Source organism: Vanessa atalanta, chromosome 21, assembly GCF_905147765.1.
Source record: "Vanessa atalanta chromosome 21, ilVanAtal1.2, whole genome shotgun sequence".
Classification (NCBI taxonomy): Eukaryota; Metazoa; Arthropoda; class Insecta; order Lepidoptera; family Nymphalidae; genus Vanessa; species Vanessa atalanta.
This window is the reverse complement of record NC_061891.1, coordinates 8,643,266-8,664,767: the sequence shown is the minus strand read 5'-3', so window position 1 is coordinate 8,664,767 and position 21,502 is coordinate 8,643,266. Positions and strand designations below refer to the sequence as shown.

Sequence of the window (21,502 nt, the reverse complement as noted above, 5' to 3'; positions counted from 1 at the left end):
GGTACTTTTGTGCCTAACACCTGAAAATTTAATATTTATGGACTAATGCTAATAATTCACACATTTTGAATAAAAGGGACCAAAAGTTTATTATCCACGAACAATTAGGGCCATTCATTTATTACGTAAGACTATTTTCGCTTGTTTTTGACCCCCTCCCCCGTCAATAATAAGAAAAAATAAGAATAGGCCGACCCCCTCTCCCCCCTGTTTAATATTTATCACGTAAGAATGTAAAGGAAAAAAAAGGTTTATTTTAATGTTTGTTTCAAAGATACATTTTTTTTAAATTTTTATTCGTAATTTCATAACTCATAATCTATTTTTTGGCCCGCCTGTTGCCATAGAAATGGAAATATCGTTTTTTTTATACCTATACGCATCCGAGCGAACCTCGACTATCGAACCATTTTCAAATAATTTAAAATTTGTGCATTTTTTTGATCTTACGTAAGAACTACCGAGACTCCTTCCCACCCCCCGTCTTACGTAATAAATGAATGGCCCCTTATTGACGTAGCTTTAAACCTTAACTATCGTTACTCCTAAGCACAAGCATGACGCTTACTTGAGAGATAAATTTATATATTACTAACTTCTCGATATCTGGCATAGATTTTCAGATTATTTTTATTAGAGTCTATATTATTATAAAACCAAGGATAAAATATATTTTTTTATACAATTTTTCTTGTTTAACTCTTTGTTATTTATGGGTTTTAGTAATAACTCGAGACACATTATGTTTCCAATTGTAAGCTTTAATTATACTAAAATGTTATATCTTTGTTTATGATTACTCAATAAAAATGACATATTTTATTATTGTTTTATTCAATAAATACTATCTTCGCCTCATTATTTTACCTGCGTTGTATTATACTTAAAATAAATATGTACGTACGCTTGAAACGATATTATAGAATAAATGTTATCTTCGGTACTTGACCAATTGAGATTGTCTCGAGCGAAATGAAAGTTGTTTAAAACTAGAGAAAGATACTTTAATTTTACCTATTATTATATAAAATTAAAGATAACAATAATTATTATTATTATAGTTATTAATTATATTATTTAGAAGTGATTTTTTGTTAGAAAATATATTATAACGATAAAAATAAAATATATAAATAGATGTTATTAACAAGTCTGACGTCAACTTTATTTATAAAAATAATCAAAATGTAAAATTTTATAAATAAAAATTTGTCCATAAATAAAAAAATACACATCAAATGGCACAACACAAAATGTTTATATAATGAAATAAAACAAAAATGACCTTAAAACCAAATAACTTTATTTAAAAATAAATCAAATACAAGAAATGTCAATAATTATAAGAAATTAATGACAAATAATCATTGTGTTATAATCAGATCCCGTATCTCATTGACGTCTAAATGTCACCACAGGTAATGGACGAAGCAGCACAACTTGCAATTAGTGTTATTTCGAATTGTAAATATTTTAATATACATATTTGCATTCAGAGACACTTATGATCTTTCATTTTACGCCATTGTATTTAACCACCGTGTAAGGTTCTACTTTAATTAGTTTTAGAAAGTCTTAAAGAGCACATGTACCTAATTGTAAGTGGTCAGTTTTGAACAAAGGAACTGAAAATAAAATCACGTCTTACACCGTCAATGTCTGGACAGATATCAGACCTAAGATGTTATTTATTTCGTGCCTGTAATTATACCCACTCATTCGCCCTTCAAACCAAAACACGGTAATACCAAGAGTACCCATACACTTTCTTACACATAAACCCCCTCATGCATAACTCTACCACAGGCAAAGTCCTTGGTCATATTATACGTACTCATAAGACGAAAATCTTTTATATATTCTAATCTATACAAAATGTTATTCAGTTTTTTATAGTGTTGCCAGCTTATGTTGTCTGTCTGATAACGGAATCTAACTAAAAACACATTAAAATATTAAATTCATGCAATTATTAACAATAATAATCATGTCCATTGTTTAACATTCAAAGCACGTGATTCGTATAACAGTTTATAAAAAACATTATATCTAAAATAATATTTACAAAGCTTATATAGTTTAAAATTAACAGGATACTATTTTATTTGGTCATTATACATTTTAAGAGACAAAACACGTGACGTGCGAGTGAGAAGTAAAACCTTTATGTGTTGAAATTGTTTCATTTATAAATTACATAAAAGAAACATATTCAAATTCGACGTTGAACTCCCATCGTACAGTTGCACTAAGAAAATACAATTAATTGCTTAGAATTACAATTGTGCTATTAAACAAATATTTTTTTTAGTTTTTAAAGCATTTTCATCATGACAATGATATATCTATAGTAAATAGTTACGAATTAGACTATAACGCACTTTATTGGACAATTTTATACTTTACTGTGTCTTTTATCGGCTGGACTTAGAAATATTTAATTTAAGCATATTAATAGTTACAGCTAAATTGTTAACGTAGAAAAGCCTTTACAATTGTTGTATATGATTTTTTTATATTTTACAATCAAAACCACACACTATTCCTGATGAATAAATCAACTGTCAGAGCGACCGGTTGAGCGGATTAGAAATCCATGTGGTGCAGCGCCATCTAACGACGAATAACAACGTAGATAATTTAAGAAGCTCCCATTAATAATATGTACCTTATTATATTAGTCTCAAACAGCCCAACATCCATTTTTATATTTATTATGTTACTGTGATAAACAAAATGATTTCACATTTGACATGTACTGACGTTTTTAGAATACCATTGAGCTCGGACATGCTATTTGAATCTTAGCAGTTTTTATGTTGTTTTTATATCTTTGTTTTATTCCGAATTCGTCGTAGCGCGGGATTAACACTAACCTATGTCTAAGAGGCAAGTTGTCACAAAAATGTAACCATAAAAACTGTGTCCATAACTTCTTATAATTGACCAAAATAGAAATAGTGAAGAAATAATGGTAGTTTATATAGAAGATATGTAAATGTAGAAATGCTATTTGTTTTTTTTTTTTTTGTTTCGTAAATAGCATAGGCTGCTAAGCGAGTAAGTTATAAATTTTATATTGACATACTTATAACACGAGTAAGGGCATTGATAAGTTGCATATCGTTTGATGGATTTTGTTAGAAACTAAAATGTATTTTAATGACATAAATATTCAATATGTAACATGATCAAAGATATAAAAACAATATAAAAGCTGCTAAGATTCAAATAGCATGTCCGAGCTCAATGGTATTCTAAAAACGTCTGTACATGTCAAATGTGAAATCATTTTGTATATCACAGTAACATAATAAATATAAAAATGGATGTTGGGCTGTTTGAGACTAATATAATAAAGTACATATTATTAATGGGGAGCTTCTTAAATTATCTACGTTGTAATTCGCCGCAAGATGGCGCTGCACCACATGGATATCTAATCCGCTCAACCGGTCGCTCTGACAATTGATTTATTCATCAGGAATAGTGTCTGGTTTTGATTGTAAAATATAAAAAATAAATTTGTATGTAGCTTATCTATGAGAAATAAATTTAGCCGTAACATACGCAACTAGCTGTGACTATGCGACATCCCACGTGTGCTGCCGGTGCTAGGAGCAGCACGAGTTCTGCTCCCCCCCAACACGCTAGGACGCAGAGCAGCACGAGTTCTGCTGCCCCCCGACGCGCTAGGACACGGAGCAGCGTGAGTTCTGCTCCCCCCCGACGCGCTGTCGGGCGAGTGCGCGCGCGAAGTTGTTGTCGCGCACGGCGGAGTTCTGCTCCTGCATCGACAGCGCCAGCGCACGAGCCAGCGCCTCGTCCTCCGACTGGAAGTTGACAACATATATATTGTAAACAAGTTAGTCCCTTAATAAGAAAAAAATAACATTGGTTTGCTTGAATGCTAAATTGATGAATGATTAATAAAATTCTGTATTGACTATAGTTGTATCATGCAGTATGCACCACAACAAAGTAAGTTTTATGATAAATTATTTCAGATTCCCTCACCATATTTCCTTGTACTTCTGAGAATGCAGTTACAGGAGTGGAGACAGCTGTTCCGTTTGTTAAATTAATTTCTTTCGCTTTTAAACGTGCCATCGCTGCATTACTGTGAAATAATAATAACAATGTTACAACAGTTGTACAAAAACTAGTTCAGGTCACTCATCCTTTATTTTACCACAGAACTGTACACTGATAAGTATTGCTATCAGAACTTGGTTGTAGGCATAGTTCTGTAATACTACTGGTTTTAATCACCACAATAGACATCACATTTTAAGTTTGCTTTTATTTAAAAAGGAATACCAAAACTGACCTTTTGTCGGAAATACTTTATACAAATTGTCAAAATAAATAAATATCAATATTTATTCACTTATACATCATTGTTCTTACACAACACACAAACATTACTTGTACGTGTTAGATTTGCTCTTATCATTAAAATTAATGTTAAGAGAGGGATCACAAATGTTTATTTTATATAAATTTAAATTATACTTACGCGGCTTGTCTTCTCTTAGCTGCTAATTTCCCTTCGCAGGAGTGATCAGCGGCATGTCGGTGACGAAGACAATAATTAAGTGCACATTCACTACAAACTAAGGGCACCATCTCTTTCGTTTTGCATCCTTTGTAGGAGCATCTATTTGTGAATACCTGTAAAATACATGATGTTTTGAGATATCATAAAAAAAAAGTTTATTTCATAATGTACTAAGATTTCTCAGCATATGACTGAGCATATAACAAAAATTTTACATAAGTGATATTTAAAAAAATATATATTAATCTAGGTCTAGTTAATAGTAGAAAATATTTAATATCCTTATTTTTCAAAGTGTTAAAGGTGTTTTATTGTTAGTTGAAATTCAGTTCAGCAGGTGACTAGTTACAAATTTTAGATATTCTTCATTCATCATTCATTCTTATTTGTGTCTCTGAAAATGTGTATGCAAATTCATAATGATCCTTTAAGATTGTAACAAATAAGACCTCTTTTACAAATATAATATTATTTAGGACAAATAAAACTATAAAAGCATATGAGTGTTAATTTTACATCATAAAATTATCATATTGCCTCATATTCAGTTGGACAAAAACAATGGAGTTAGTTTACCTTATTTCTTCTCTCCCTTGCAGGATCTGATGTACATTGATTGTCTATGTGTGCACCCACTGCAACATCAGGGGGTTCTCCTCTCTTCCCAGGCACCGGTGCACCACAGAGTGGACACTGTGGGACTTGCACATCTCTTCCATTAGGTGATGGGCACTCATGCTTAATGTATGTGAAGTGGTCAGAGCTGCAAATGTAAACATATTTCTACTGTAATGGACTACTAATTTTTGCTTACAATAAATTGTATGTATATATAAGTTTTAATTGTGTTGCAACAAACTATTTGAATAATACATAAATAATTCATGAGTGTATAGAAATGTTCTTCATAAACCTTGAATGCAGTTACTAATATTTTGAGGTCATACACTAGAAAAATGGTCTTTAAATAAAATAAAAAAACTTTTATTTTGTAAATATTACCAATTGAGAATAATATATAAATAAACCAACTTTAATAAATATTATCTGAAAATTTCAGGATCCAGTTTATTTTAGTAGGTTCTACCCACATATATATTTTATTGTAATACCTACTAAAAAATAACTGTCATGATTATGACTCATTGAACGACTATGACTCATATATTACTATTAAACTAAATTTGTTACATATAATTTATTTTTTGACATTAAATGCGGAAATATTTCTATAGTCAAGGCTTACCAATATACATCCTTGCAAGCATCACATTTCATTGGCAGAAAGTCTGAAAAATAAAATTTTGTTTAATTTTTCTAAAACAAATATTCTATTTATCAGATTTACTTACAATATAACTCAAAGTTTTATACAAAGATTAAAGAAAAGGTGTGTAAAAGTTACTTACCCAATTTATTACAAGATTTATATGAACAATTCTTTCCAATATGAGGAAACTCCATTGTTTAAGTGATTAAAACGATGTTAAACTTAAGGCGTCTGAATCTTTTGAAAGTTTATTTAAGAATGGCGTAATAATACGAAATAAAACAGTATATATGCTAGACACTCATACAATAGTCATCGTTGTTTGACGAATAAAGTTAAATAACAATGAAACGACATATTTAACTTGGAAGTTGGAACTTTTATTTGTCAACGTCAGGCTGACATTTAACTTATAAATATCTAGAATATTCATAGTAATATTAAGAAAATATAATCATAATATTTATTACTCTTGTTTTTCATATTTTTAAATTAACAATTAAGAAAACAACATTTATCTTTAGATTATTACGACAAACAACAAACTCTTAGTAGTGCACAATATAGCTGAGTTATTAGCAAATCGCATGAAATACGTATTTATACAATTGTTTAGATATATTCTTATCGTTACTACAATCTTGTTTATGTAAGAAAACAAATATTCAATATAATCAAATATAGCATACATTATTTTTTGATACTTTTTAATAAGCTCTATTTGTTTCTGATCATATGCAAATGACCTTTTGTCCTAAATATCCGTGACAGTTATGTATGACATTTAGAAGCTGTCATCTTGTCATCGCACATCACTATCACATATGTCTGGGGTCGGCCAAGATTTTTGATAGTACAATAAAATTGTATTTAAATAACAAATCCATAAAATAGGGTATTCAATAAATCTGGGGTTTATCGAAAATATAATCAAAACAATGAGCAAGCTCATCCCTTCTGCCGCTAAGCTCCTTAGCGGAACTTCGATCACGGTGGGCTTGGTGTTTTTTTTTTATTAAAATTTAAAAAATAAGAAAATAAATGAACCGTTGGTGCCGCTATTAGTCTTGAGTTATAATTGGCGTGTGTTTGTGTTCTAGAAAGCGGCCGGCCCAGTTGCAACCACTTCGAACGTAAAATATAGTACTAAATCTGAAGCTACATTCGAAATTAAAGTAAGTTCTATTAATTATTTTTTTTATTAGTGCACTGTTTCTACGTTATTACATAGTCAATATTTATTCATAATTTCATTAATTTTGATATCAGTGTCTAGTTAGTGAAAGTTTATTTAAATTATGTAACCTAACCTTCAAAATGTCAAGTGTAAACTTGTTATCTATACTATTTTAATGGAATATTTGTAATTCTGTATGAATATTAAAATAATAAAATTAAACACTGTTTAATAACTTATTAATGCTTTGAGTTAAAAAATATATTTCTTTTTTAAATATTTAGCCTTATAAACTCCACAAATTGGATAAAGGTCCTGCTCAATCAGCCACACTCACAGCTGAAGATGCACTCAAATTATATGAGAAACTGGCAGCACTCAGGAGAATTGAAACAGCATCAGGAAATTTATACAAGGAAAAGATTATTCGTGGTTTCTGCCATTTGTATTCAGGTATTTATAAACACATTTAAAATATTCAGCTGGCTTTGATAAAAAAATTGTAAAACTGTGTATTATATTATTGCAACATTAAAAAAAGGTTACAATTATTAATTATTTTTATATAGCAACTATTATTTAATTCATCATAATGAAAATACATTTAGTTTATTTATATAAATCATTGTTTTATGCTAAAAGTAAAATGTATTATTGCAAAATGCATATTTGTTTTTATGTGTATCTACTATTATAATATTTCAATAACATTTTCAATTTTATCTCAAACTTGTTTGCTCTGATATTGCTGATAGCAATGAGGCTTTAATGAATTTAATTTTGTTCACCATTTTATTTATTCACTTGTGCACACACAATTATTTTCTTCAATATATTGTTATTTTTCAAGTTATCATATCTTATTACATATATATACATATTTATGTATGTATTTTGATCTATTTATTTTTGTTTGTTAAGTTGGTATAAATTGAAATTGTTAAATCCTATGTTAACTTATCTCATCCAAGATTAAATTCACTGATTGCTATCACATTTAAAATTTTCATTGATAACTAAAAATAGCTATCAAGGTATATTTGGAATATATGTATATTACAATTTGATGTTACTGTATATATTTGATTTTATAACATTTATAAAATGAAAGATGAGATCCGATTTTAGCCACTAAAAGGCGATTTTTAGTAGAGTAGTGTACTGTACCCTATTTCAATCAAAGGTGTAAAGATAAACAAACCTATAGTCAATTACAATCAAAGCAGGAATGAAGATGGTAACCTTAGATTTACATATTTCATGCGATTTGCTAAAATCTGTGCCATTTTAATTTCAGACAAATTCTAATAACAGTGTCAGTGTCACATTGATGTTTCAAACTCCTTTTTATCGAAAATCAATAGTAATATCATAGATTATGATATTACTATTGATGAATCAATAGTAATATCATATTAAGCTCTTGACCAATGATCAATTCCATATCAGAATTTTATTTATTAAGCTTTTGTCCTTTTGCGATTGGAATATATGATGATTTACATGTTCCTTTATATTTGTTAATAGCTCTTTCTCTTTTCTTATATATAATACAATGGCCAATTGGTTACTTCTGTCCACTTCATTTTAGTACCAAAATTCTGATGGCAACTTTCTCTACATCCATAATGAATAGATTAGATTATCATCATAATCAAAATCTCAATCAACAACATTGCATCGACTCAATGTCAACGACATTTATTTGTCCTCTGCTTGGAATAGGTTATAGATAAATCTACCATTATCGTTAGAGACCTCTCAATGCCGAGCATGATAAATGCTATGCTCGGAAGCGAGAGGTTCCACCTCACCTAACCTCAGGAGTTGGTCTCCAGCGTTAACGTCAGGTCGCATAGATCACCGATGAGATGGAGAGGATACCATTGGTTTTTTAGTGGGCATTCCGTTGTATTTTATTTAAACGCACTCCCCGTTTAATTCAGTGGAAACTCGTTAATTCGTTTTTTCAGCGAAAAGAAAAATCATCTTTTTAGTTTTAAATTTGTGTGTTTTGTTTTCAAATTCGTAATAAAATCTTAATATCATCTTCAGGTCAGGAAGCTGTGGCGGTCGGTATGCGTGCAGCAATGCGTGACGTCGATTCTGTTATCACTGCCTATCGTTGTCACGGATGGACTCATTTGATGGGCGTCAGTCTGGTCGGTGTTCTGTCCGAATTAACCGGACGAAGAACCGGATGTTCACGAGGCAAGGGTGGTTCTATGCATTTGTATGGGCGAAACTTCTACGGAGGCAATGGTATCGTTGGAGCTCAGGTAAGATATGATTATTGAATTGTACCATTTCCTTCTCTGTTAAGACATTCTCAATAGGTTAAGTTGCTGTCTCCGCCACCATACATACATATTCGGGATGTATGTATGGAGCGTAGAGTCCGCTGAGACTTGACCCCCGCCGCCGACAGGTGCCGCTGGGCGCGGGGCTGGCGTTCGCGCACAAGTACCGCGGCGACGGCGGGGTGGCCTTCGCGCTGTACGGCGACGGCGCCGCCAACCAGGGGCAGCTGTTCGAGGCCTACAACATGGCCAAGCTGTGGGACCTGCCGTGCGTGTTCGTGTGCGAGAACAACGGCTACGGTGAGTTGAATGGGCCTTGTCGACGACTTTCAAAAATTTACAAGTACGATAAGTTTATGGCCCCAGTATACATATTATTGAACAATGTAGGCTCTACGCAATACTTTCCTGGTGTTTTTCAAATTCGAAGTGTAATTTCGGACCAGACCACTGAAGGTTCTGTACGACCAGACAGATAGACAAACAGACACCGGTGTAACCACAAATTTACGGTTTTCCGATTTTCATTTATACTTGTGATTGTAGTACATAGTAGTATATAAGTGACATGCATCTGTCTCATTGTTTAAAATTAATATTTTATCGGTAGTTTCGTTTGATATCCTGTTTACGTCAGTTTCAGTTTCAAGGTCCTCAGAGCCACCATATTTCAGTTGGATAAACAATGTTTTTAAATCATTATGAGGAATATTAATTTACCGCCACTAATATAGAGCCGAGATGGGCCCGGTGTTAGAATTTTGGTGTGCTTAATTTGTGTTTATATTTCATCTCGTGTTCGGCGGTGAAGGAAAACATCGTGAGGAAACCGGCATGTGTCTAATTTCAACGAAATTCTGCCACATGTGTATCCACCAACTCGCATTGGAGCAACGTGGTTGAATATGCTCTAAACCTTCCCAAAGGGAGAGGAGGCCTTAGCCCAGCAGTGGGAAATTTACAGGCTGTTAATGTATGAATATAAATTTACTAAGGTATGGGCACAAGCGTGGACCGGGCGTCCGCCAGTTCCGACTACTACAGCCGAGGAGACTACATCCCCGGCATCTGGGTGGACGGCATGGACGTCATCGCCACCCGGGAGGCGACGCGGTTCGCCATCGATTATTGCACTAGCGGGAAAGGTAGGACTTACTTACTATTTGGTAATATGTAGGAAATAAATACTTGGTGGTAGGGCTTTGGGCAAGCCCGTCTGGGTAGGTACCACCCACTTATCAGATATTCTACCGCCAAATAACTTCCGGTTAGAAGGGCGAGTGAGCCAGTGTAATCACAGGCACAAGCGACATAACATCTTAGTTCCCAAGGTTGGTGACGCATAGGTGATGTAAGTAATGGTTTATATTTCTTACAGCGCCTTTGTGGTGTGGTGGTGGTGGTGCGCCTACAGGATGGTGGTGACCACTTACCATCAGGTGGCCCATATGCTCGTCCGCTAACCAATGTCGTAAAAAAAAGATTTCTGCTTTAAATAAAGGTCAATGGCAACAGACCATAAGAAGTTAACGGTTAAGCATTAGTTAGTAGATAGGTGTTGGGAAGTTGGCGTAGGGCATGCTAATTTCGGTGGGGTGGATTTAGTCGTTGCTGCTTGTTTTAAAAAATTGGAAAAGCTAAAGAAATTTGCTTACGATGGCATCATCTAAATATCATCTAAATGTAGTTCGGTAATTGGTAAAGCGTAATTCAAACCAGCTGAACTGTTTACTGTAACCTTAACTATCCATTCTCTACCCTTAACCCATTTAGCATATTTTCTACCGCCAAACAGCAATACTTCGTGTTCCAATTTTAATGGCTAGTGAGCCAGTGTAAAGGTCTCAAGGGACATAATATCTCAGTTCTCATGATTGCTGATGCATTGGCTATGCAAGGGAGGGTTATATTGGGTGCCCGCTCACAATGAGGCGCGTCACCGTAGAGGAGGCTCACGCGTGGAGTACGTGTGGTTCCGCAGGGCCGCTGGTGATGGAGATGGAGACGTACCGCTACTCGGGGCACTCCATGTCGGACCCCGGCACGTCGTACCGCACGCGCGACGAGGTGCAGGAGGTGCGCCAGACCCGCGACCCCATCACCTCCTTCAAGGAGAAGATCCTCTCCAACGAGCTCGTTACTCCGGACCAGCTCAAGGTAATATTCATATATGTGTTACCGCTTTATCGTCACACGAAGTCTTTAGTGTCCATGATTATATAATCTGTGCGCTTGCAGAATACTTTTGAACTTTATCAAAGTATATCGAAAATTACATTTCTCTAGCAAAAGAGCTATACCAAAAAGAAATTATGAACAATTCGACTCAGGAGTAAATCAAAAGGGAACTATTTTATTAAATTCTATGTATGTACATAATCATGTATTTTCGTTCTGTTATAGGCAATATTTTGTGTAATTGACTTATAAAATTGTTCTTATCCATAAATGATATTCACATTTAACACTGAAATTACACAGTAGCAAATCACGTCCGCACTGATAAATGAGTAACAGCAGTTCCTCAGTTCCAAAATGCCTTAAAATATTTTGTATTCAAATTCGTAGTATTGTAGGGCACCGGCACAGACCCTACACACAGCCTTCTGACGTACTGTCAAATTATTAAGACTACTAGTCGTCTTCGCGTTTGGATTCCACTTCCACTTGCCAACAGGTGGAGTGGAGTCATATGTCTGTCAGGATAATAAAAAAAAAAAGATTCAAACAAAGATAATAAGATGATTTCATAGACAATTACTACTTCTATTTAAGTAGTTACATATTTGTAACAATTAGGTCGATGAAAAGAGAGACAAAGGTGTTATCAGATGGTAAGTGATCAGTATCACCCCAATGTCGACGGTGACTACACTACAAAACGTAGTGAATGTACTACAAACGAAAAATGCAATCATAGAATCTAAAATACATAATTAAATTAAACCCAATGTTTAAGTTTTGCTACCTAAAGTTGGTTTTTTATGTAATAGGCACTCGGACGAGCATATGGACCACCTGACGGTAGGTGGTCACCACCGCCTGTAGACATTGGCGCTGTAAAACATATCATCGCTTACATCCATGCACCACCAACTTTGCGAGCTAAGATATTAAGTTACACTGGCTCACTCACCCTTCGAAACATCACAACAATACTAATCATTGCTGCTTGGCGGAAGAATATGTGACGGGTGGGCGGTACCCAGATGGAATCGCAAAAAGCGCTAACACGAATTATTGTAATTGATTCCAATACTACCGTACCGTAAACCAAATTTTTTTGAACAGGAAATCGATACGCAAGTCCGTAAAGAAGTCGACGAAGCGACGAAACTGTCGAAGTCGGAGCCGGAGGTGGGCGTGGAGGAGCTGTCCGGCGACATCTACTACAGCAACCTGGAGCCGCACATCCGCGGCGTCACGCCGGCCGCGCCGCTGCGCCACCTCGACGTCGTGGCGCGCAACTGATCCCACCCGCCACTATTCCGCTGCTGATCACTTTCTTGTATATATATATTAAAATTATTTCAATAATTCATCATTCGACGAATCGAATAAAACTGTATTGCCGTGTTGGATGACCGTTGCGGCGGAGTGATAGAAGTCATTTACACTCTTTGGATGTATAGATCTTATAGAAATGTTAGTTTATTTAAAAAATTACAGGCGACGTTAAAATATATAGAGAGTTAGGATAATTAAAAAGTATCGATTGTTTAATCGATTTTGCGACGTCTTTTGAAATCGTTTTTTTTTTTTTATTCATTGTTTATTTTTTGTTCATATTGAAACTGCCACTTTGTATGTCGTCAAAAGTATACGCATGTTATTGCAATTTTGTTCTACGTTAAGGGTAATAAATATTTATAAAATATTCTTATTAAATATGTTTTTGGTTTTATTGCTTTGAAAAATCCGCGTTACTTTCCGTTTTGCCGCGCTAAGTGTTCTCTCTGTCCGTCTTTGCCTATTCCGAGGCCTAGGGCACATGACACTATGGGCCAAATAATAATGATTTAATGATACTACCTACTGCCTGCTACCTGCAACTAAGGACAAATACTGTAATTTTTTTAATGAGAGTATAACCGGATTTATCTGCCTTTAGAGCCGAATGGGAGCCCTAGGCCCGAGGCCGTGGACCTTTATGGTAAAGACAGTACTGGTTGAACATGTGACGATATTTCCTCAAAACCACCACCAAGCACGAGGTCATTCATAAATATATATTAAACACATGAAAAACTAAGTGGGCTATCATACATTTAGTTTGTTGTACAGCCAGAATCATATATAAATGATGATATGCTTAAAATGTATTACGATAAGGTTTGTTTTCATGGTATGTTCCATGTTTTTGGATACTTTTAATGTTTAGAAACAACTGGCGCTTTGCTTGTTACCATTTAAAGGAACTACGACATTTTAAGGAGGTCATTTTAAGGAGGTCCGATACATTTGGGGAAAACGGGTGTATTCAATATTTAGACGACTTTGGTTGTACAAATATTATTGATAACTTTAGACGTTTCTTTGTTTTTGCTAATCTTAAGTGTTAGTTTATATATGATGCTGACTGTACGATAGCCACTTCAAACAAAATGATAAATTACATACAGCATTCATGAAGATATGCTTTGACGACCTCCGTGGGCGAGTAGTGTGTACACCGGTTTTCACGGGTACGCCACTCCGAGGTTCCGGGTTCGATTCCCGGCCGAGTCGATGTAGAAAGAGTTCATTAGTTTTCTATGTTGTCTTGGGTCTGGGTGTTTGTGGTACCGTCGTTTCTTCTGATTTTCCAAAATTTATACATAAAAAAATCCTTCCTTCGTCCTTGAAGTTAAGAAGCTTGTTAGTTAGGTTTGAATTAGGAATTAAAAAGCACAAAGTAAAGAGAATTTGATTTTTTTGTCGAAAATGAAACGAAATCTTAAATTCCACAATTTATTTTGATTATAACCCTACGTATTACAAGTTGGCTAATACATTAAACGTAGTACAGACGTCCTGATTTCATCAAAATATTTCGTAATCACAATTATTTATTGAGCTTTTGTATCCACTTCCTATTGCTAAAAATGCTAGAAATATTAAAGCGATTTAGATAGATTTTTTAAATCACGCAGTATACTTTTTATTAGCTTATATATCTAGGCAAATTATATGAGGCATCAAAAGTCACATGATTCGTATAAAGGCACAATTCAGCTAAAATTAACAATGACTATTATACTTACTTGTATATTGTCGTTAAAATAATTCTCTATACAATTTAAAGTACATATTTTTAATAGACTTTAATAACAGGAGAATATTCACAGTAACTAAGTCTTGTTCACGAGAGTCTCGTGAACAAGACATTCGTAGATAATGTCGAAATATCGAGCTCCAACAAATAAAAATAAAAAACATGGTAAATATCCCGTTTTAAATACTGTTAGTAATAAAAATAACCATGTTAATTTAAAATCTAATATTCACAGTTGTTTAAAACTTCAGATATAAGTTCTAAAGGACATTCCCGGCTCGAATCACGCTACACACAGTTCCAGGGCCGGATTTAAGGCAGGGCTGTGGGACCTCCACAAGAGAGTTGCCACCACAATAGAGGTTCCGACGATTTAACACTTTTAATTTAATATAATGTTTAGGTATTTGGATTTAATCAAATTATAATAATATTACTAATTACCGTTTTAAATGATAGGTACTGATACAAAGAGTAAATACATTTTTGACAATCTTTACTGATAGAAAGGAAATTGTTCAAATTAGTTTGTAAAATAAGAATTAGAGACTAATTATTATTTTACAAACTAATTTGAATTACAAATAACTAGACTCCTGTTGCCTTTGGCCTCCACTCCTTTGTGGCCCCGGGCCAGACTTCTAAATCCGGTCCTGCACTGTTCTGTTCTCCCAAAAGTTCTAGTGTATTGTTCAGAAAGACACATTAATATATTTAATGTTTGTGCGTCCTTACTCACAGAGCAAAAAAAACTGACAAAAATATGGGAAAAGGATGCGATTGACGTGCAGGAGCCGCGAAGACTACGTGAATCTGTTCTTGTTCTACATTTACTCTCATGTTTCGCGATCGCGCGTAAATGTGGAGGTAATAACATTGTACCTAATCATAAAAGCGGGAAAATGGAATTTATTCTGGGCTTTAAGGTTAAATGTTGATCAACAAAGTAACGACAAAAATTTGCATTTTTTAATCACACACGATCGTGACATTTCTTTGGATATAATACAAAAAATACTTTTTAAATTAATGTCTTTTAAATTTCACTTAAGGGTAACGTCTTTTACTAAAGGAATGTGAAGGATTGTAGGTTCGAGAAATGTTGGAGGGAATGTTTAGTATTAACTATAGAAGTTTATTAGAGTTGTAAGTAAATCATGTGAGCTACCTATAAACCTTAAATTATTATTTAAGAACTTAATAACATTTTTTTCAACGATATAAACATTTTAAAATAAGTTATTTGTAAATATATGGATTTATATAAAATGTATGCATTAGTGTTGCATATCGATAGCCCACTATCGATAGTAAGGAGATAGTATAGATAGTCTATCGATAGTATTGTTACGTATCGATAGTATCGATAGTCTATCGATAGTATTGTCACGTATCAATAGTATATCGATAGAATATAGTATCGATTGTACCGATAGTATCAATAGCTCCCCATGAGCAATACTATCGATAGTATTACTTTTAACCTAAACTATCGATACTATCGATAGTATCAATAGTATAGCTGCTACCAATAGTATTGCTTACAGAGAGCTATCGATACTATCGATAGTTCTGCAACACTGGTATGCATAGTTAGTATTATACAATACACAGATAAGCAACGGAATTTTAGAGGATTATTTCTTACAATATATATTTTAAGGCAATTTTTGTACATTATGTTTGTCACGCCAATTAATTGAACGAAATTATTGTTAAAATTTTGGTAAATCAATAAAATTTATATTTATTATATTAAAATGTTTTCTAAGAGCTAAATAATTACTAATATTAAGAAAGTGACTAGAAAAACAAATCACGTAATTATTGAAGTCTAACTACACTATACACTTATAACAATTTATTTTATTTTAATTATTCGACTAACTTATTTTATTTATTCGAATAACTTTTTACAATATTGTTTTACACTTAGGTACATACATGCCTAAAATTAAAAATGGATGACATGAAGCAACGAAGAAGGTTCCATATTTAAAAAACTAATTTCAGAACGTTATTTACATATTTTAAAATTGAGGCAAAGGTCACTTTAAAGTCTGCCAGCATTTAATTTGAATGTTGCACTTTTTAAAAGTAAGCTTATTATTTTCTTATTTACAGTGCAAGAATTAATATTGATAAATATAATTATTGACTTTTTCAATAAAAATATCAAAATCTCATGATTTTGAAGGCAGTAACTTTATCATCGTCCTCTTCTAAATCCAATCTTACTTACTTAATAGAGGCATTACAATCAAACCGGCAGATTAATTGTCAAACACCAGCCACAATATACAAAGTATACATATATAAAGTATACTTTATTTATATGTAAAATAAATATATAAAATAAAATTGTTATCAGGCTATGATCAATCGACGTTGAATCGTCCCTAGATTAAATTAATGTCCGTTGCATTTCGTCGATTGTGACACTTTTTTTTTTAATTTACTACCCAGCAAAGAGGGCGGGTAATAGCAGGTTATTCAATATATTCTGTCGTACACAATTCAAATGTATAACTTACCTCTCCTTAAGTTTGCAAAACGCTCGGCGAATTCAGTTAAATTAATTGACTAAACACGACTTTCAGTGCCCTATTGCATCATCGCTTGCTAGTTCAGCTTGATCGTTCAGATTAAAGTCAAATTATTTAGTTCAGAAGGTTTAGTTTGAATACAATGGTTGATTTGTTTGACAATTAGTCCGCAGCGAAGTTTATCTTTTGTTATAGTTTAAGTCAGCATTAAGGAGTTCATTTGGTGTGTAAGCTTAAGCATTTTCTTCGTTTTCCAAATTTTCCTCACTCTCCTCAACGAAGCCGCATTGTAACTCGTATAATCTTGCATATATTTTCTTCAGAGCGATAAGTTCCTTGTGGGTGCCCATTTCCGCGACCACACCCTGGTCTATGACGCAGATGACGTCTGCGTTCTGTATGGTCGCGAGGCGATGGGCGATAATGAGGCATGTCCTGCCTTCACTCGCTCTGTCCAAGGCTTCTTGGACCACCTTCAAAGGAAACAATAATAAAGTTTTATTAGCTAGAACAATAAATTCGGGATGAGGAATTTAATTGACAGTTTAATTACGCAAAATAATTCACTCGGAATAAATAAAAATAACATAAAAAGTCAAAAGTTCTGATAGTTCTGAAGTAAAGGAGATGACACAGCTTAGTGCAATTTAACCAAAAATCTTGGTTTCAACCTTTGATTTCTCATGTGTCTTATCAGCATCCGTATGCGTACCGTATGCGTACAGTATCCGTACATTATAATATCTCCATATGCTCAGCGGCATATGGAGATATTATAATGTACGGATGTATGTATGTATGTAACCTGAAACCATTGGAACATTGTAGTCTATCTCCATCGTTGGGCATTTACTGCTCACGGTTAATTACAAATATCATAAGCTGATCAATTTGTTTCTTCTATCTAAGTCTATGATGAACGCAAGCGATCGAGAGCGTAGTTAGTGGTGACGTGTGTGCGTGCGTGTGAGCGTGTGTGCGCGTGTGCGTGCGTGCGCGCGCGTTACCCGCTCGCTGTGCGTGTCGAGCGCGGAGGTGGCCTCGTCCAGCAGCAGCACGCGCGGGTCGCGCACGAGCGCGCGCGCGATGGCGATGCGCTGCTTCTGCCCGCCCGACAGCTGCGACGCGCGCTGCCCGATGCGCGTCGAGTAGCCCTGTCGGCGAACGGTGGCGTTACTCGGGGGTAGCTCGCTATCGGCCGAGTGCGACGACTCGCTGATTCGTTTCTCACATCGGGCAAGGCGGCGATGAACGAGTGCACGTTGGCGGCCTTCGCGGCGATGACGATCTCCTCAATCGGAACGTTCCTGGTGTTGTCTCCGTAGGCGATGTTCTCGGCGATGGTGCGGTCGAACAGCACCGGCTCCTGCGACACGATGCTGAGGTTGCGACGGAGGGTCGTCAGCCGCATGTCGCCGACGATACTGTGGTCGTCTAAATACTGAAATGGTACTCTTACTTAAGTATTTACATTTCACAAATAGCTTAGTATTTTATTTTGCTAAGTTTAATTTGAAATGTTGACTGAGCCAATGTAATGTTAGCGACACTACACGAGGGATGCCCCTAACCGCTGTTGAAATAATTTCTTATGGTCTCTGATTATTCTCAGTGATATTCTAGCGATATACGCTGTAGTGCCGTATTGTTAGTTTTATCTTATTCACCTTTCAGAAGTTTATTTGGGAGAGTTACAGAATATTATTTAACGCCGGTTCAACTATAATTTAGAAACTGAGTCTATCTAAAACTAGAAACTTGTTGTAACGTGGCTTCAGCGCTACAAAACGTACCACATGACCGTCGTCCGGGTCGTATAATCTTTGCAGGAGCTGTATGAGGGTAGACTTCCCGCAGCCGCTGGGCCCGACGAGCGCCACGCGCTTCCCACACGGAATGAGCAGGGAGAGGCCGCGCAGGACTTGCACCTCGCGCCGCGTCGGGTAGCGGAAATTTATGTTCTTGTAATGGATTTTGCCATCTGCTACCTAAAAATTGGAAAACGATCTACGGTCAAAAGTCAAAGTCAAATGTAGGAAATTAATTATTTTCGTGACGAACGCTCTCGAGGAGCGCGCGAGTGCACTCACGTAGGCGTCGGGCACGGAGGGCGCGTGCGTGCTCTCGACGAGCGGGCGGCGCGCGAGCAGCGTCATGACGCGCCCGGCCGCCAGCACGGCGGCGCCGAAGTTCGGCGCGAACGCCAGCGCCTGCCCCATCATCCACGCGCCGAATATCAGCGCTTCTGACACTCTGGGTATCGTACGTATAAATACATCTCTCTGTTCAGAAACTATATTAGCATTGCCCATAATGTTTACCTGCGACTTGCGAGGATTCATTTATACGTAGATTGATAACATCATAATCACTTGAAGGCTCATTACCATTATAAGAATCATATCATAAAGAGATGTATTATCGACTAAACGTTATTTAAAAGAGTAATATGTATAAGAGGCGGGAGCACTTCGGATATACTTTCGATTTCAGACTACAGTCCACAATATTAAAAGAGATCACGAGCCGTCGAAAACATCGTATTTATTAAATTTTCTTCCCAATAGCTGGTTTGAGACATTCGAAAGTTCCGAAAGGAGTGAACGAATAGGAGTGGTCGTTAAGTGTATTGTATTACAGAGACCGGCCATACCATTAGCAGTAGTATCTTTGGAAATGAAATAATCGACCTCTCCCCAGAGGCACTCACTTGATGACGTCCTTGTAGGGCACCTGCTGGTCGGCCACCAGCACGCCGCCGTACCACAGCGACAGCGCGTAGCCCGCCACGGGCGCCGTCTGCCCGAAGGCGAACACGGCGCCGCGCCAGCGCAGGCTGCTGCGCGCCGCCCGCCGCGCGCCGCCGCCCGCCGCGCGGTACCGCGCCAGCGCGCCCTCCTCGCCGCCTGCGCCCCGCACCGGTTAGCTCACAGCCCACGGATTTCACTTATATGTATACTGCCAGACTAGCCGTTCAAAATTAAAACGTTGCTCCGTGACGGATGTGTCACGATAGTTTTCATTTTTTTATGTTCGACTTCGAGAGCATTATCGTGTTATTATTTGATTCGATAACGGCCATAATTATAATGGCAATAAGAAGATTGTCCAATCATTATAGCAACATACAATCAACATTACAGATTTTGGTTAGAACCTAGAAGAAAACAAAATTAAATCAAGTTCAGTTTTTTTTCTTTATTTTAAAATATCGAAGAAAGCAATAGTAGTTCTTTGTCTGTTCCTTTTGCTTGCTTGTTTGAGTGGAAAAGTACACAAGACTCTAGGATTAATGTAGATATATCAGATACGAGTAGCATAATTTAATTTATTAAAATTACTTACAAAACGCAGACACTGTCCTAATATTGGTGATAGCCTCCGTAGCTATCGTCGTCGCTTTGTTTGATGCTTCTCGTATTGTTGCGATGCCCTCGGCTAGCACTCGGCCTTCCAACACGACCGCAATTATGACCATCGGCACTGATATCAAGGACACTAGCGTCATGCGCCATGTGTAGTACATGGACACCATAATACCGATGAGGATGGTGGCTGATGCTTGCATGAGCGCACCAATTCGGGTACCAGTGGCCTGTGATTAAGAATATGTGTTTTACGACTGTTTTATATTTTCGACGAATTTGTGCTCCGACCAAAAATCATAAGTCTAGCTGCTTCGCGACTTTGACTTATTCATAGATTAGACGTTTAAGATTCACATCATCCTTAGTCTGATGGTGTTTCTAGGTTAACATTTATAAAGACAAAATTTAAATGTAATTACACACATTCATATTCTAACTTGTAAGGACTCTTTCAACGATGGTTTCAACCTGATTGTTGTTGTTTTTTTAAAGTAGGATAATATTGTTCAAGATCTGAAAACATTCGATAAGATTTACATCACAACTGACGAAAAAGTGGCCTAAATGTAATAAATCTAAAAGCATTCAAATATCAATATGTGGAATATTGATCAGAAATGTGACGTATACCTATACGTACAAAAGACGTATTTCCATATTGTATCTAAAATACTTTTTTAAAATTAATCTTGAATTTTATATTTAAATATATTTTTTTGTATCTAAGAATTTTATAGATACTTTTTCGGATAAAATACGTTTGAATTTAGCAATGCAATAATTGACAAAGAAATATGACAAGATTCTATGGTGTGGTGACATTTATTAAAAAAATAATACGGTCTACTCTTACAAATGTTGCAAGTGCTTCAAGATCTGTTAATTTGGACAAGTTAATCGTGTCACCAGTATCAAAAGTGGAGTCAAAGTCTTTTAGAGCTAGATTGCAGGTGTACAATTAACAAAACTCCCAAGAGTTTTGTGCCATCGTACAGTTAAAACTAAAATTAGCGATGAGTACAATGG

General features: G+C 35.5%; 3 protein-coding genes across 5 annotated transcripts in view; 1 reads left to right on the top strand and 2 right to left on the bottom strand.

The window, feature by feature from the left end:
• Positions 1-1,281: 1,281 nt before the first annotated feature.
• Positions 1,282-6,207, bottom strand: LOC125072465 (AN1-type zinc finger protein 2A-like). Of its 2 annotated transcripts, XM_047683098.1 has the most exons (7): positions 5,971-6,207; positions 5,808-5,850; positions 5,138-5,324; positions 4,520-4,674; positions 4,018-4,120; positions 3,687-3,833; positions 1,282-3,644 (listed from the first exon to the last, which is right to left on the bottom strand). In XM_047683098.1, exons 1-6 carry the CDS (start codon positions 6,023-6,025, stop codon positions 3,693-3,695), a joined length of 684 nt encoding a protein of 227 aa, XP_047539054.1. In that variant the 5' UTR covers positions 6,026-6,207; the 3' UTR covers positions 1,282-3,644; positions 3,687-3,692. The 2 variants fall into 2 exon arrangements, with proteins under 2 accessions (XP_047539054.1, XP_047539053.1); XM_047683097.1 differs by having other exon boundaries at positions 1,282-3,833.
• A 450-nt stretch (positions 6,208-6,657) lies between these two features.
• Positions 6,658-13,198, top strand: LOC125072464 (probable pyruvate dehydrogenase E1 component subunit alpha, mitochondrial). The gene is made up of 8 exons (XM_047683096.1): positions 6,658-6,823; positions 6,932-7,006; positions 7,293-7,461; positions 9,064-9,287; positions 9,437-9,608; positions 10,304-10,453; positions 11,290-11,465; positions 12,600-13,198. The coding sequence occupies exons 1-8, from the start codon at positions 6,770-6,772 to the stop codon at positions 12,777-12,779; spliced, it is 1,200 nt and encodes a 399-aa protein (XP_047539052.1). The 5' UTR covers positions 6,658-6,769; the 3' UTR covers positions 12,780-13,198.
• Positions 13,199-14,800: 1,602 nt separating this feature from the next.
• LOC125072494 (multidrug resistance protein homolog 49-like) overlaps positions 14,801-21,502 on the bottom strand; it is a 32,640-nt gene continuing 25,938 nt past the window's right edge. For both annotated transcript variants that reach the window (XM_047683149.1, XM_047683150.1), the window contains exons 18-24: positions 20,454-20,703; positions 19,819-20,014; positions 19,199-19,361; positions 18,902-19,096; positions 18,340-18,549; positions 18,116-18,262; positions 14,801-17,581 (exon numbers count right to left, since the gene is read on the bottom strand). In XM_047683149.1, the coding sequence (XP_047539105.1) occupies positions 17,342-17,581; positions 18,116-18,262; positions 18,340-18,549; positions 18,902-19,096; positions 19,199-19,361; positions 19,819-20,014; positions 20,454-20,703 (1,401 nt within the window). In that variant the 3' untranslated portion in view covers positions 14,801-17,341. The remainder of the gene's footprint in view (positions 17,582-18,115; positions 18,263-18,339; positions 18,550-18,901; positions 19,097-19,198; positions 19,362-19,818; positions 20,015-20,453; positions 20,704-21,502) is intronic.

Bases quoted from the DNA above. Each gene is read 5' to 3' on its own strand.
- LOC125072465 (XM_047683097.1), bottom strand. From the start codon at position 6,025: ATGGAGTTTCCTCATATTGGAAAGAATTGTTCATATAAATCTTGTAAT. The intron at 5,851-5,970 runs GTAAGTAACTTT...TTTATTTTTCAG, and splicing joins TAAATCTTGTAATAAATTGG to ACTTTCTGCCAATGAAATGT. The intron at 3,834-4,017 runs GTGAGGGAATCT...GTCAACTTCCAG, and splicing joins CAGAAGTACAAGGAAATATG to TCGGAGGACGAGGCGCTGGC.
- LOC125072464 (XM_047683096.1), top strand. From the start codon at position 6,770: ATGAGCAAGCTCATCCCTTCTGCCGCTAAGCTCCTTAGCGGAACTTCG. The intron at 6,824-6,931 runs GTGGGCTTGGTG...TTTGTGTTCTAG, and splicing joins TTAGCGGAACTTCGATCACG to AAAGCGGCCGGCCCAGTTGC. The intron at 9,288-9,436 runs GTAAGATATGAT...CGCCGCCGACAG, and splicing joins ATGGTATCGTTGGAGCTCAG to GTGCCGCTGGGCGCGGGGCT.